This window comes from Camelus dromedarius, chromosome 16 (genome assembly GCF_036321535.1).
Source record: "Camelus dromedarius isolate mCamDro1 chromosome 16, mCamDro1.pat, whole genome shotgun sequence".
In the NCBI taxonomy this organism is placed as follows: Eukaryota; Metazoa; Chordata; class Mammalia; order Artiodactyla; family Camelidae; genus Camelus; species Camelus dromedarius.
The window spans coordinates 15,568,375-15,585,075 of NC_087451.1; the positions used below are offsets into that span (position 1 = coordinate 15,568,375).

The following is a 16,701-nucleotide window of genomic DNA, read 5'->3' on the forward strand; positions in this document are numbered from 1 at the left end:
ATTCACTAAAGCATGAGAAGTAACAGCCTCTGTAGTCATCACCTGTGTCTGCAACATCCATTGTCCCATCTCCCATTCTATACATCCCCAGGCCTAAGCGGCCCTGGATCCCAGAGGAGTCTAGATCCTGGAGGAACTCATTAAAGACAAAGCAATTACCCAAGGTCTCTCTAGGACAAATGCTCTCAGGATCCTGGAGCCGTGACTGATTATAACCACTGATCACACCTGACTATAGGGAACGTGGGGATGGAGATAAACTCATGTCTGGATGCTTAATCACTGCTCGTTTAGGAGTGGACAGCGGTCCGGTGGGGCCAGAGTTTACATTTTCAGCGGTAAAAAAAAAAGACGGATGGAGAAGCCATAAAACAAGCAGGGACCAGACTACAACTATGTCAAAGTAGCTGCACAGACTAGAAACTTCAGTATAATGCCTAGTGACACTACAGATAGTGAGCACCTTTGTCTTGTTCCCAAGTTTGGTGGGAATGTCTCTATATTTCCCCATTAAGCTTGATGTTGGCCTCTGAGCTGACTCAAATGTATCTGAGCTGACTCAAATGTATTCCTATCTCATGTTAAATAAGTATCTACCTATCCCTATTATATTGAACATTTTTAATCTGAAATGGTTTTTTAATTTTAGCAAATGTACAATTTTTATAAAAATACTAAAATTATTTTTCAAAAATTCTTTCTACATTTAAAAGGATTTAATAAAGTTATTTAAAAAATAAAATAGAAGGATTTAAGTATTTTAATTCAACAACAGAAATACAGAAAAACAGTAGCCATAAAACCACAGTGATGGTAAATGAAATAATAACAGAAAAATGTTTTTAATTTATACTATTTAAACTTCCTTCATCATCACTTAAATTTCATTCATTACATTAGTATAATACCTCATCTCAGCATCTACAGTTTTAACAAAGGCTTGAAAAGTTTTTTGTTCAGAAACAGATGCTGGTCTGACAGAAACACATTTGAAAATATTCTTTTTCTGGTCATAGTTTCCAACACACCTATGAACTCGGCCTCTAATCAGTCTTGGAAGTTCACGATCCTGTTTTTTAAAAAATAAATATCGATAAAGTTATTTATGATCCTATTTGAATTTCAATTTTTAAAACTAATAATATCATCAACTAAATATGAATCACCCCAAAGTGCTATAATTCCCTTACCTAATTTAGAGCCCCAGTGTTGACAAGATCATAATAGCTAGGGACAAATGGATACCCTCCACAGAAGAAAGCCCTTCACACTTGGGTAGGGCTTCTTAAAGGTGAGTGAGCTGCTGCTTCTTAAAAAAAAACTGGAATAATTCCCAATATAATGGCACATGAATATTCACTTCTATTAGACTGTTACTTTCAACAGATGGCACACTAGGTAGTTCAGACCAACTTTCCTACTAAAGCCAACTAGAATAGCTAGATGGAATATTTATTTTAAAATCTCCTCAGAGAGATACCAAAGGCAGTGAGGAATTACAGAGACCCCCATCTGGGAGAGGAGAGCAGTCCAGAATGGGGCCTGATATCTGGGGAGGCTTTCCCTGCTGAGGTATCTGCCAATTATAGTCAAGGCAGTTTGAGAGTCTAAGGAACTGAGCAGAGCTTCTGCCAGGCTCATATGGCTAGGAGAAAAAATGGAGACCAAAGCCCCTCAAAGAAAAGAGATTCTGATAATCACACCACCTCCACCCCGGGCTTAGTGTTGGGAGACTCAAAAGGGCAATGAACTAATGGGACTAGTAAATCAGGAAAAGTATTCTGGGATTGCTCTCACTAAGCAGTCATAAAAAGCACCAACTATCAGAGAAAACGCTGGTAGTTACTAAAAGGACTATACTATAGTAAAGATTTTCTGTTTCTCAAAAGCCACTCTTAAGACTGAAAAAGCTAACCATGGAGTATGAGAAGATATTTGCAATACACATAATAGACAAAGAACTTGTACCCAGAATAGTTTTCTCAAAAACTCCTATGAGTCAATAAGGAAAACACAAATAATTCAACAAAAAAAAATTATCAGAGGCCTGAACAGATTTTTCAAGAGAAGATATCTAAATGGACAGTAAACATCAAAAGTGCTGAACCTTCTCAGTCACCAGAGTTGGAGAGAAATGAGATAGCAGTACACTTACCCACTAGAATGGTTAAAATAAAAAAGACTGACAGTACCAAATGTTGATAAGAATGCAGAGAAGGTACAACTCTCCTACACTGATTGTGAGTGTGTCAACTGGTAAAACCCTTTGGAAAATCCTTTGGCAATAATTACCTTATTAAAACATATAGATGCACTATGATCCAGCATTTTTTATATTTACTTCTAGGTATATACCCAACAGAAAGGCATCCATGTGCACAAGAGACATATAGAAGAATGTCCATAGAGCATTATTCATAATAAAAAATCAAGAAACAACCAAGAGGCCCACCAATAGCAGAATAGAAAACTAAATTGTGATATATTCATACAGCAGAATATTGTACATAGAAATACATAAATAAATGAATTATAGCTAGAGAGATGAATCTTATAAACACTGTGTTGACTAAAAGAAACCAGACATAAAAGAAGACACTTCATATGATATTATTTATATATAAGTTCAAAAATAGCCAGAATTAATTGATGATATTAAAAGTCATGATAATGGTTAATTTTAGGCAAGAAATAGGAGGTAATGAATTGGAAGAGGCACAGAGATGTACAGGGTGACAGCAATGTTCTATTTTTATCCTTGCTACTGTTCACTTTGTGATACTCCGTAGAATTGTACAGTTATGATTTGTGTACTTTTCTGTATATGTTATACTTCAATAAAAAAGTTTTTTAAAAAACTTAGACTAGAGAAAAAAGTAAAATAATAAAATTTAAAAATTAGCATTCAAGATATTATAGAAATTAATGACATTACTACTTCTTGATCATCTGTTATGTGTCAGACACTATACGTTCATATGTTTTATCATCTAATCTCCAAAACAAATTTTCAAAGTAGGAATTAGTCTCTCCATTTGACAGATTAAAAAACTGATGCTCAGAAGGTTTAAGCAGCTCACTCAAGATCATAAAGGTAATAAATGGTGGAGTACAAACTGGAATCCAAGTGTGATTTCAGAATTAACGCCAAACTCTTTTACAAAGTACGGAAGTCTTATAAGGTCTCCAGCCTCCTTTGTCACCCCCAGCTTCCTTTGTCACCAAGCCTCTTTGCTATGTTCCAGACCATTCTCTCTGCCTTCTCTCAAGTTCAGAAGCACTACGCTTACCTCCATCACTTACTAACTCTACACTCTGGTAATTATAAACTACTTGCAGTTTTCTGAACAATCCAGGCTCTATCTGAGCTTCATGCCTTTGTATATGCTGCTTCTTCGCCTTAGAATGCATTCCTCCCTCCTCCTCCCTCGGTCCCAACACTTTGGCTTAATTTATTAGACCTTAAATATCTAAGATAAAATAGGTTAATGCATTCTTAAAAAACCTTACAGTGATCTGACCATCCTCCCTACCTACTTCTATAGCACTCTGCACACACCTCTGTCATATCATTTGTCATACCACAGTGTAATATTTATGTATCTTGTCTTTCTCCTGGGATTATAAACTCTTTGGGAGAGTCATTTACCACTTATATTCCACTTTGTATCCCTTGCAACTAGCACAGAGTAGGCTCTCCATATCAGTTGAATAAACAACTTTAATATCAGAATTAAAATCAAACAAAATGTTGAAAGTACTACTCAATTATTAACAGAATTTTTACTACAGTGGAATTATAGCCTGCATTTGTATGGTTTTGTTGGCATAAGCTTTGCAAAGGATTCTTAAACAAATACTCACTATTTCATAAAATACACAAGGCAGAGTATTTTTCCCATCTCTCATAAGAAAAGTCTTTGAACAATATGGGCCAGGAGTAACAGCTGAATCGAGAACAGCTAAGCAAAATTGAAATAGAGAAGAAAAAAAATTAGTGCTGGTAAAATGCAAAGAAAATTTAACAAAGAGAAATTGGTATTTAAATAACTATTCCCACACCAACCTCTCAATAATAAGAAAACTTTTTCAGAGAGAAAGATATTCCCTTTTTTAAGTTTTTAAAATTTGGGGGGAGGGTAATTAGGTTTATTATTTACTTTTATTTTATTTATTTTTTAATGGCGGCACCAGGGATTGAATCCAGGACCTCATGCATGCTACGCACACGCCCTGGCACTGAGTTATACCTATCCCTCCAAAAGGGAAAGATATTTCTAAAACTGTTTTATTCTAAGGAAAACAAAATTTCTGGCCCTCTCCAACTTAGGATCAGGTTATTTGCCAAAGTTTATATACAATTGACAATAGTTGGCCATCTGAAGCTTTTTTTCTTACAATGTGTTCTACAAACTGGTTAAAACCTCAGACAAGTGTACTACATTATAACAAATAAAATACTCATGTATAACAAATAAACATCATAGTTTAATGGAAAAAATTGAGACAGAATCAGAAGTCATGCAATGGTGTCTCAATTCTGCAATTTACTAAGCTGAGCAAACTGTTTAACCTCTTTCAAATCCGCTTCATCTATAAAATTCAAATGATAATTCATGTTTATCTCAAGAAATTATTATCAAATGAGAGTATTATTCATTCCTTTCCATCTATTATGTACTGATAGTGAACATTTGTTACTTTGAGGTCAGCCTCTATTTCCCCTCATGATATCTAGATTTTCCTTTAGGAAATCTCTCCTATGCCATACTTAGCCATATGATCTGGATGGGATCTGTCCCACTCCCAGACCCAGAAGTGACATAAGACTGATGTAAGCCAATCAGCATATCCCCTTCCCCAGCTACAGAGTTAAGGGTTGCAGTGATGGGCTTGTCAGACAGTTAGAAATAATGATATGCAAGGGGTCATTTGCTAGTTTCTGGGAAAGAGCAAGCAGAAGAAACTGTCGAAGAATGTGACAGTGTGGTATATGGAAAAATGTGTGGTATAGAGAACTTTGACAATCATCTTAATACCATAAAAGTCAGAAACTACTGGAGAGACCACAACTGGGGTCTCATGATCAAGTCAACACTGTTACAGAACAGAAAGATGGCTAAATCTCAAAAACATAATACTGGATGAAAATGCAAACTCTATATTTTAAAACACATAAAATAGTAATAAAATAAATATAAATTTATGAAATCAAATGTATATAGTAAAATTATAAAAACATGTAAAGATACCACAGTGATTATCTCCAGAGAAGAAAAACAGATACAGGTTTCAAGGATGTCTATAAAACAGGTATGTGGATATTTATTATATTCTCTAGATTTTTCTGCATGTTTAGAATATTTCATAATTTAAATTACTTTAAATATTTTATTTAAACTGTGGAAAGAAGTATGTTTTGAATCTCCACTTCTTGTTTGTCTCTTCATTTGAAGTAAAATCAAATTCCAGACACATTCTATAAAACTCTCCTCCCTTTTAAATATTAATTTAGAAAACAGATTAATTGTAGGGTGTTTACGCATATCAGTAAAGGATTCTTCACAAATGTTCTTTCAGAATATTTACTATAATTTAATTTATATATAAAATTACTACTGGATTTAGTGTAACAGAGCAGAAAGAACACTCTATTGAGAATAAGGAGACTTGGGTTCTAGATCCATCTGTGCTGCTAACTAGCTTTGTGATTTCAGTCAAGTCTATTTTAATTATTTGCCCCATTTTTTCACCTACGTCAATGGTTGGGTTAGATTATTTGTAAGAATCCTCCCAGTTTTGACATTATGAATCAGAAGAGTACTACCATGAATAACCAAACACGTCTTAAGTCACATAAATCAGTGACAGACCCAGGAACTGAAGAAAATCCTAATAAACCATAATCTCCTTCTGTAAAAATTTTATTTTTCTTTAAGATCCTCTAGGTATTCCTATTAACATACAAAACTATTTTCTAAATGGTATTACTGAAGTATTTTCGAAGTGCTACACCCACCTAATATTTCAAAAAGAAGTACGGTTTTTTGTGCATGTTCACGCCAGTACTTCATGCTTTCAATAACTGCAGATATAATTCTTAAAGAATTATCTTTTTCTTTAAACTTTAACTGATACAATGAGGTTTCCTTTTGAAAAAATAAAAACATAGCATTAGAAAAACCTGTCATTTTTTTTCATCATACTCATTCACTTTCTATGTAAAGATTCTAAGTCCTTATACTACACAAATATGTGGGTAAAACAATTTACCTCAGATGGCTTATATGGAAAATACTTTTTTCTTATTAAGAAAAAACTGCTTACAGATGTATAGGCATAATCAACATAGGGTACTTAAGCACTCAAAGACCAACAACAGTAAGAAATTGTTACCACTCCAAGGCTGAAAGGACAAGCAGAGGAAATAAAATGATCAAGCTTGTGAAAGCTGGACTCCTGGAGGGCTATATCATACAGGGACACAGCTGCCGCCTGTGACACAGCATTTAATTAGGGAGGGAATGGGAAAATCCAACCTCTCTCCCTACCCTTTGATGTCCTGCCAGTGTCTTCCATTCCTACTGGCTAACCCCTAACAGAAGCCAGCTACGGGATCCCAGGATGATGCACTATGTAGGACCATTCAGCCTTCCAGAACATAGAGAAGGGCAGAGGGTAAAGAATCTATTGGGCCAGGACGTGAGGAAGGGAACTGGGTATTTGTGCTAATCAAGTAACGTAGGCCATGGGAATAATTTCAAATGCTCTTATCTCTGTAACTTTCTAAATATTTCACACATTTTTAATGTAAATACAAAATGTAAATAATTAATATTTAAAAGTTTACCTTCAGGGTGTTTTCTGCTGGAAAATCATCCAACTTTTTTTTCTTAAATTGATTTTGTTGAAAATTGGGCTTAAATGCCTGTAATGCACTGTTTTTGTCTAGACTTCTCATTGTGGAGCCAGATATTTTTGATGAATGTGTTTGTGTGAGTACTTTACTTTCTCTTTGGTGAGATAAGTTAGTCGATTCAGATACTCTTAATTGCTTCTGTTGTTGAGCTCCCAAATTCACTGGATAAGAATTTATTCCATTATCTGCCATTTTATTTGTTCTTTTGCACTGAGGCTTAAAATCATTTCTATCCCAAGTTTTAAAACTGGTATTTGTGTTGCCATCTTTGTAGCTGCAATAGTTTTTTTAAAAAAAATTAGTAATAGCGTTGTTTCTATATATTTTTCTTAATTAAAAGAAAATTATTAATGAAAATGTGCATTTATATGGTAATTTGTGGTTTATAAACTACTTTGTAACTACTGACTAGTTAGAAATTCCAAATATACCATCACAACAACCCTACAATACATTATACTCTCTTTTCAAGTGAGGAAACTGAGCCTTAATGAGGAAGTAACTTGCCTAAGGTCATATAACTAGTTACTGACAATTCAAAACCCAGGGAATCCTAGTCTCCCAACTCAAAGTCCAGTGCCAGAGAGTATATTTTTAAACTATACAAGCCTTTGTATGACAGTGGTTGTCTCAGAGTAGTAAAATTTTGAAAACTTTGCTTCCTTCTTCATACATTTTTTTTTTCATTTTCTACAATGTAAAATTTTCAAAAGTTAAGCTATGGCTTGATATTATAATGTCAGTGATTTTAAGTCACAAGGAAAATACAGGCAAGGTAGATAGCTGTTTGATGAGGAATTCTGTACTTTTACTGTGTAGCTTAAAAGTCCTACTTAGGAGTAGTAGGAAAGCAAGTAACATCTCCTTAAGTTGTAGTAAAATATAAAGAAGTCAGTCAAAAGTTGACATATAGATATTTTAGGACTTTTTAAAAAAATTCATACTGTAATCTTTTAAAATAACTATTGTTATAACATTCTGAAAATAATAAAAGTAACATGTCTAAAAATGGGCAAGACTGCAAATTGTCTGATAAACTCTATTACAGGAGGAGTGAGAATAGAAATGCCTTGGAACTTAGAAGAATGCTCTTCTCTGGAAAAGCCAAAATCATCTAGAAAAAGGAAGATGCTGGCGTGGAAAAGCACACTGATACAAAAGAAAAGACAACATGGTAATTATAAAAGAAAGAAACTAAAATTGTCTTCTTCTTCATCAAATGCCTGTGAGGACATGAAAGCCTCTGGTTTCAGAGCATGTAAGCTAACGTTGTCCAGCAATTACCAAGGAACTTAAAGATCTTAATAGGGCAGAAGTACAACATTCAACTGTGGCTAAGAAGAGCTGTAACAAGGATAGGAATGTCAAGAGGGTGTTCCAGAGGCCAAGTATGAAAGAGAAGACTCCTCATATCTTTGGCCATCCTGAAGAAGGTAAAGGGGATGTAAAAGATCCAAAATTTAGTTATATGAATATTGGAGGGGGGGGTCATGCCAGCTCCTTCCATGAGTTACTGACTTAAATTATACATTATCTTACATTATTTAACTTTTACAATAGATCCATATAAGAAGAATCGTTAAAAAACATTAGGCGCTGTAAGAGAACAATTCTGAGTAAATAAGGGTATTAGGCATTCTAAGTACTAGGGTAAGACTGAGCATTCTATTTGGTTTTCAATTTCTAAATATATTCAATATTTAGATATACTTATTCCTGACTCTTTACCTATTATCAATTACATCATTAATGATCCACAGGAAAATCATAAATTCATGGTGATAAATATTGGCAGAAACTTCATTATAACACAGAGTAGTCTGAAAACATAAACACTGCCAAAATTACCTATTTTTAAAGTTTTATATGGCATGTTCTCTTAACTTCTATAGAACATAGTAATATCACTATAGTTATTAATTATAGAAATTTTCTAAATGCAATTCTGTCTAAGAAAAGAGAAGAGATTAGAGGAGGAGAGAAGGGAGTAAACGAGGAGATGGGAAGGAGAAGGAATAGAATAAGAAGAAATCTTAAGTAGACTCACCTCCCACCACTCTTACTTCTTTCAGTATTTGATTGAATAGATTTTGACACAAACTCTTGACTTCTCAGGGGATGAGAAACTGAATATATTTGCCTTTCAAGAAAATATCTTATTAACTATTAATAATTTGTTCCCAGATTCATAAATATAAAATATAAAACATACATAGAAGAATAACATCAGTCAGTAACAGACATACAGATTCACTGGTATAAATTTTTCCACATACCCTGTGTTCATTGTTTTCGTTAAAGGAGGCAACTCTGGATTCATAGCTTCCCAGGCCCAATCTCAAAAGATATAAGTAACACAGGTAAGAGTAAGGTAGGTAGCATTTTTTGGAAATAATTCTTTCATATTTATTTAATTTGCAGGGGGAGGCAGTTGAAAGCTTGAAGGTGAAAAGAACTTAAATATATGGACATGTTCTTCAACAGTACCTTGTTGTGGAATTTATCACAGCCTGCCTTATTACTTTTTTTCAATGTCTTCCCTGTTGTATTTTAAGCAAGGTAATAGTTTAATCTGTATCTCTCTTCCACAATCAATCCTGGTATAGCACCTTGTGTTTTTCATCAATTCTTATTCTTACTATGTGTCATGCATTCTGATATTCTCTATTCTACTCTACTTTATTCTCTTTTATTTCTTTTTTTAAAAGACTGATTATTTCCCAACCTACTAATGGATCAAGACAAAAATGTGGAAAACAGTGGCCTAGTCCTATTTCTTACCCAATATAAGAATCCTATTATATCTCTGACAGACAGTAATCCTGCTCAGAGCTTGAAGAGTTCAGTACTTCAGGAGGACACACACTTCCCTAAGGAGCAACTCACGTTGTTATTTTTCAAGATCATCCATCATTCATGCTACTTATAAAAAGTATTTTAAATAGTGGAGAGTTTTTTAAATGGCAAAAGATGATCAGATAAATGCCTAAATGCATATCCATGTGAATTTTTTATGTTCTCCATAAAAATGAGAATAATATGAAATTCATACTTCCAATTGCTCAAGTGTGGAAGAAAACAAAATAATTACAGATTTGAAAGTAGGTTAAGGTCTATGGTTACACACTGGATAAAATTAACAATACAAGTATTGACATATAAAGGGATTTTAAAATTCTAGTTCATAAATCCTATTAAAGCTTTTTTAAGTGTGCCCCCAAAGTGCAAATGTATACAACCAGCATGTACCAAGTATATTTCAGAATAGCTGCCTGTCCATGCCTTCTTCCAGAGAGAAGTAAAAAGTAAGCAAACATTAAGACCTCCCAGCACAAACCACCACAGCTAATTGTTTCAGAGATAAGAGGCCTACCCATAAAGCTAAATCAGGATTTCAATGATCTTACTTAAAAATATGAGCTGAAGCAGAGGCTGTCTCTAGAATTTGAATCAAGAGAAACAGAGGGCAGCCAATGATGGGCTCTGAGAACTAGCACTAAAAGGTTATATTAACAGCCAGCAAGGGCAATTTAGCTCATGTGCTAGTCGAAGCTATAAGGAAGTCAACTGGATAAAGGAGTAAAAAACCAAAAAAATGAAGAAAGGCAAAAATGACATTAGAGAAAAAAGACCACGGCCAAGCAGACAAATTCCTGGCCAAGCAGACCCCTCCTAAGGTCTATTTCCTTCCACCTTTCCCATGTTCCCATTCACACTTATCCCTATTCCTGAAGTAATTTGAGTTTCTCCATTCTTTACCACCAAATGTTTAAGTCACAATACCTACATGTTTTGAAAAAGAAAAAAATCTTTACAATATAGATTACTGCTTCATTAGAACAAAGACTCCATATTTAAGATACTCCATTTAAATGCTGAGACATCCTTGTAGACAAGGAAACTCAAACTACTACACTAGTCTGCTCAGAAAGAGCAAAGTAATCCTTTTAATTGGATAGTGGAAAGAAGAAAAATAATAAAGTTTCTACTTCCATTATAATAAAATAGAAATGGTAGTTTTCTAGAGTCTTATTTCTTATTTTCTGAAAATTTTAACTTATTTTCTTACCTGTTGGTAGAGGAGGGAAATCATAACTGTCAGAAGCAATACTGATACCTGGATCATTTTTAAGTGGATTGGATGTTAATGGCTGTCTATTCCTCTTTTTCTGATTGAACAATGGTACAGGCAAACAGCCTAAATTATATATGTCAATAAATTAGTACATAATAGGCAAATAGTCAGATCTAGTTATAGAATAATTACTAGTATATAATAATACACAACTTGAATTTGTCTACTTCTATACATTAATTTTATATTTACTACAGATATATTTCTATATATTTGGATTTATTTTTACATTCTTAAGATCCCAAATAGGCCTCCTTGCCTCTACAAACTCCTTTCCTGTTTTGTGTTAACACTGCTTTAATTCCTCTTGAGTAATTGCCATCTCCTCCCTCATCCCCCAAACTTTTCCAAATCTACATTTTGTTTCTGTTACTTTCCTCCTGTGCTTGCTTATCACCATATCAACTGGAGGGGACCCTTCAAGTACACCAGAGGGAAGGGAGAACCAAAATCTGACCCATGCTTTCCAAAACCCTAACCACTCTCTGGACCATGGGAGCACACCCTTTAAGGCCATGGTTCTCAAACTTTCGTTTGACCAAAATTTATCTGGAATTATGTTTAACATACCAGTTCCTAGACCCCACTCTCATAGATTTTATTTCCATAGATATGCTTTGAAAGCCAAATTGCTGCAGTTTCAACAAGAACTCCAGGTGTCTGTAATGCATATTTTCTGTGAATCATTTTGAGAATGACTTAGAGTAATAATAATGAGTTTAAATGAGAACAGATACTATTCCAAACCCTCCAGATGAAAGACCTGGGATCGCAAGTCTAGTCAAAAGTCAGAATTTATAAACACTAAAGCTAGAAGGGCTCTAAGTGGAAAAAGAGGTCCCACAAGTTTGCACGTTGTACAGTGAAAGAACTTAGATAGGGCCCAAGCTTCCTAAGTCTCAGTTCAGAGCTATCTTGCCACTATACCATACTCTAGTTGGTCCATCTGCACTTTCACTACAGGAGAATATAGACTCTGTGATGGCTGTATATGAAAGGCTGGGAAAACGATGTGGACTCTGGAGTCAAACTGTCTAGGCTTGAAATATAACTTCAAAGCAGGTCTAAATTACAATTTTAAAGTCCAAACGATGGCTATTTTCTTAAACTTATCGTGCCAATATGACATATACTGAGAGGCAGAATAAGATAGTGATCAAAAGAATGGGAGTCAAATTCAAATCCTGGTTCTTCTACTTCATAAATTATTTATTTACCCTCTTTGTGCCTTTGCTTCTCATCTAGAAAGCAAGGATGACAAAAACTCTCTCAGAGTTAAATAAATGAATACATATTATTAAATGCCCAGAATACAGTATATCCACCATAAATCATAGCTATTATTATCTTCATTCTGCATTATCATCATTCCCCTGGTTCTCTTCATTCTTGCCCTCTGTCCTTGTACTAACTAATAAGCAGGAAAAGCAGAAATGGCACGGGAAGCTGTTAGGAAGACAGAAGTAGCTCTGGAAATATTTTAAACAAGTCACAAATAAAAATTAAAGTATTATTAATTTCTTTATTTTCAGCTTAAAAGCACAGAACAACTCGTGAAGTACATGGGGATTGTAGAAAGAACACAAGAGTAAATCCAGGAAAATCTGATTTTACTTCCACCTAAGCCACTAAGTGTTTTGTCTTGAGTAATTTATTTCCTTCGACCTAAAAAGTAGAGGCTAGACTATATGTTCACTCTTTTTAAAAGTTCCTTCCAAAATGTTGTATCTATATACTAGATAAGGTTTACATGGTATATACAAACTACAGAAAATTTTAAAATAAAAGTCAGTCAATACCTGCTGTACTTCGAGTTGAATTTTCATTTAGGTTTCTTTTCATTTCCTTCAATATCAAAGTCGATAACTCTTTCTTTAGCACTTCAACCTTACAGCATGAAGTTATTCGACTAAACCTTCAAGGAGAGAAATTTGTAACTCATGTGCTATCAACGAGAAAACCAAATTCTCAGCCTGGAAATTCCTGAAATTATGGTTGAAAACCATGGTTTCAGACTTAATAGTGTAAACACGCTGTAGTCTCTTGCTTTCTGAATAAGAATTTACAACATAACCCATTTTCCCAAATCTGTTGGAAATAAGACCAGTGTGGCTATAAGCTTGCCTCCTAAACATACGTGGATTTTCACAGAGTCTACGGAATTTATTTCAGAATCAAGGACCCACAATGAGAACAATTCTGGAAAATGGACTACAAATTGGCAAACAAACAAGGCCAGGGAGGAAACACATACAGTTGAAAGCCAATTAAGAATGTGTTCTGTGTCTCACTGTAAAACACTGTGCAGATCATCTGCTTTGGCCATTAGTTTGAGATCCCAGGATTATACAATACCAAAGCCTAAGGCCACACTTAATATGCAGAATAATTGTAATGATAAGTTTCCACAGCTTCTGTAACTTTAACAAGTGAAACAAGATTTTTTCTGTTTTTCCTTTCCTTTTACCACAGAATTTCTGCTGTAATTTTCTCCATGTTTAGTCTCTTATTGTCTAACTCCAATTAAATTCAGCACTTACCCGTTGTGTGAAAAGCTAAGATCACTTCTGCTCCCAGGTTCACTGCCCCATGAGACAAACACACATGACCACCACTGAGTAATAATGCAAATCATACTGAGGTAAATATCAATTTCTAAATATTGTTTCTAGAAATAAAACTTGGGAATCATGAGGTCAGGGATTTCCTCTGTTTTGTTTCCACGTCTTGGCCTTGATGGATACAGCAGTCTCTTTAGAAAATATTCTTGATGCCATTCTAGGAACCAAAGCAGAGGTCGGGCCACCTTTTCTTAGCCCAGAAACACCAACGCAACTCACATCCTGAACCTAGAGGCGGCTGAGAAGTGTTAGTACGTTTTTGAGTCTCAGGCAAATAAAAATGCCGCATCCTCCCCTGGACCCCTGACCCTGGTGGGGCGGGGACCCTGAGCTGCCCTCTCCGCTTCGGCTTCTGACTGGATCCTAATCGCATTAACACGGGTGGCGGCGTCAGTGTGCAGAAAGTTTGCTCACTGCAAGAATCTCGAAATAAATCTGACTCTGCCATTCAGCTGTCTCTGATCCTTCCTTTCTCTCCGATTCTAACACATACACACACACACACACACACACACACACACACACACACAGCCCCCCCCCCCCCAAGACCGTTGCCTCAGATGGAGGCCACGGGGCCTACTTCAGCCCCTTGTGGGAAAACCTCCAGTCAGGGCTCCTGTTCTCTTCCAAAGATTTCTCCTGACCCCAGGGCTCGAGGCAGGTTAGTAACTAAGGCCTACACAGATTCTTTCCCTTCTTGGCCCTCCTGCCAACCCGACACGCAACTTGAACCCTCAGGTTTCTCGTCTCCGTCAACCGTCGCTCTGTCAACCGTCGCTCCGTCAGGCCAACAGCAACTGACGCTACCTTCCCGCCTCCGAAAAAGCGCGGGAATCACACCGTACGCATGCGTGCTCCGCCCATGCCTCCGACTGCGCAGGCGCAGGGGCCGCCGACCGGTGAACAGCGAGATGGCATCGTACCTTCTGTGGACCGAGGGGAAGAGATGCCTGCCCCCTCTCCCTGGCACAGAAACGTGAACGCGCCCATGCGTTCTCACACTGTGAAGTACGGGGCGCAGGGATGGCTCTACCTCTTTGGAGTTTTGCCCAGAGAGGGACAAGCCTGTTCTCGTCACCTGCGGGGCCCTCCCAGACTCCACCCCAGCTTCGTCCGAAAATTGGGCCCAGGGCTAGTCCTCCAACCCCGTTCCCGCGCCCCAAGGTCATTTCTTAGGTTCTAGATATGCATTTGTAAGTGGCTGGTGGCAACCCGGAGTGTGCCTAGAAGAGAATGGCTCAAAGGCCACAGGCCTCAGAGCCAGGTCATGGGGGTCTTGCTTGGTTAGGCTGAGTTTCTGCGTGAGGTCAAGCAGGCGGGGCACTGGAGACGTCCGGAGGCCAGGAGAGCTGAGGCCTGGGTTTAGATGCCGGCCCCGCAAAGCCGAGCGTGGTCGGGAGGGCAGGGCCAGTGATGCTGGAGCTCAGGGGAGGGAAAGCACACGCCGCAGAGACTCAGGACCCCGGGGAGGGGAGCGGAGGGGCAGTGACTCTGGGCTCTGGCCCTCAGCCGCTGGACTGACCCTCCATGACCCTTTTACCTCTGGCAAGTTACTTACCCTCTCTAAACGTGCATTTCCTTCCACAGTAAAATAGTAACAATAAAATTGACTTAATCGCCCCAAAGGTATTAAAAGAGAAAATGAACAGTTCTGACAGATAGTAAATGTTCAGTTAATGTTAGCCCTTATTTAATAATAGTAGTTGTCTGGATTCAAGGATCATATTTTGTTGTTACCCTGTCTTCTGACGGTTTGAAGAGGAATAGGAGGAGGGAAGAGGTGCAGAGGGACCCAGAGATGAAGGGAAGGTTGTTAGTAAAGGCCTGAGACTATTAGACCATGAGACATACTGGTAGTTTTGTTGAAGATTAGGTCAAATAAAGGAGAATGTTAGGAGATAGATCAGAGGTGGATTGAGACCAGATAATAGGAGACCTTGAATGCCAAATTAAGGAGTAAGTTTGAAGGACTAAGGTTTTCATTTAATTTGGAAAACACAAAACTTCACACAATAAAATTCTGATAAGATTTGTTAGTCTTCATGGTTCCAGAGAGATTTTTTTTTAATGAGCAAAGCTCAGGGAAGCAGATTTTGACCTAATGTATATGTACATACATACATACACACGTACACAATACCCATCTACCCTTCAAAGTAGATTTCTCATTGAAAGAGAAAAACTTTAAACCCACGATGAGCAACATCCTGTGCTAGATCTGTTAGGACTGCAGACATAAGCAGCATGGAGTCTTTGCTAGCAGTTTATTAACTTGTCGATTCAATCCCTATCTTGTTCCAGTTACCATTTATGTATTTCCACCTGGAAAGTTGGTCAGGATGAATGACAGCAATAGAGACACAGGAGAAGAAAAAAATGATAAGAGTAGTTTGATTACATGACTGCTGGACAACCCCATTATGTATGAGACACCTTATGCTTAATATTGGAGAGAAGACATTTTTTATCCTCCAATCAAACTGATTTGGAAACGACTGCACCTTAAATTTGTCTCCTACAAAATTTATTGGACAGCCATGACTGTGAAAAATTTATTCTCCTTTTGTTTCAAATTACATTATTTTGCTAATAAATCAGGCACCGTTCTCCCCAGAAAATATTTGAAGTGCTGAAGTTATTAGGCTTAATTTTTAAGTACTTCAAAAGATTAAATATTCAACCTAAGAATGAGATAGTGACAACCAGAGAGGGTCCCACTCTGTATACTATCAGAACTCTCAAAAAAGAACTAGACTAATAAAAACTTGTAGTTTTTGTAGGGCTCAAAAGTTTAGTGTGCTTTGGGAAACAGGGAGTTAAAAATCTTTTGGAAGTTAACGTGGTATAAGAGTATGAAAAGCCTCTGTTGCTCTAGTTCTAAGGAAATGCTCGCCTTTTTTTTCTAATAAAGCTTTCCGCAGAAGACCAACTCCGTACACAATAAACAAGGTAAGTTAAGACAGAATTACTACAATTCATTAACTCTCCAAAAAGTTATTCTTTTTGACGTGTAAGGGAAACTTTAT

At 36.6% G+C, this 16,701-nt stretch overlaps 1 protein-coding gene across 1 annotated transcript; it reads right to left on the reverse strand.

The window, feature by feature from the left end:
• Positions 1–877: 877 nt before the first annotated feature.
• SPATA22 (spermatogenesis associated 22) lies at positions 878–12,896 on the reverse strand. Its single transcript, XM_064494884.1, has 8 exons — positions 12,854–12,896; positions 10,989–11,117; positions 9,196–9,256; positions 8,967–9,059; positions 6,851–7,193; positions 6,020–6,149; positions 3,865–3,962; positions 878–1,069 (listed from the first exon to the last, which is right to left on the reverse strand). The coding sequence occupies exons 1-8, from the start codon at positions 12,894–12,896 to the stop codon at positions 878–880; spliced, it is 1,089 nt and encodes a 362-aa protein (XP_064350954.1).
• Between the last annotated feature and the right edge of the window lie 3,805 nt (positions 12,897–16,701).

Excerpts from the sequence above, each read along its gene's own strand:
- SPATA22 (XM_064494884.1), bottom strand. The coding sequence starts at position 12,896 with ATGAAAAGAAACCTAAATGAAAATTCAACTCGAAGTACAGCAG. Across the intron at positions 9,257-10,988 it reads TTTCCCTCCTCTACCAACAG|ATTGGGCCTGGGAAGCTATG; the intron begins GTAAGAAAATAA and ends ATATCTTTTGAG. Across the intron at positions 3,963-6,019 it reads ACTTCTTTTTGAAATATTAG|CTGTTCTCGATTCAGCTGTT; the intron begins GTGGGTGTAGCA and ends AATTTTGCTTAG.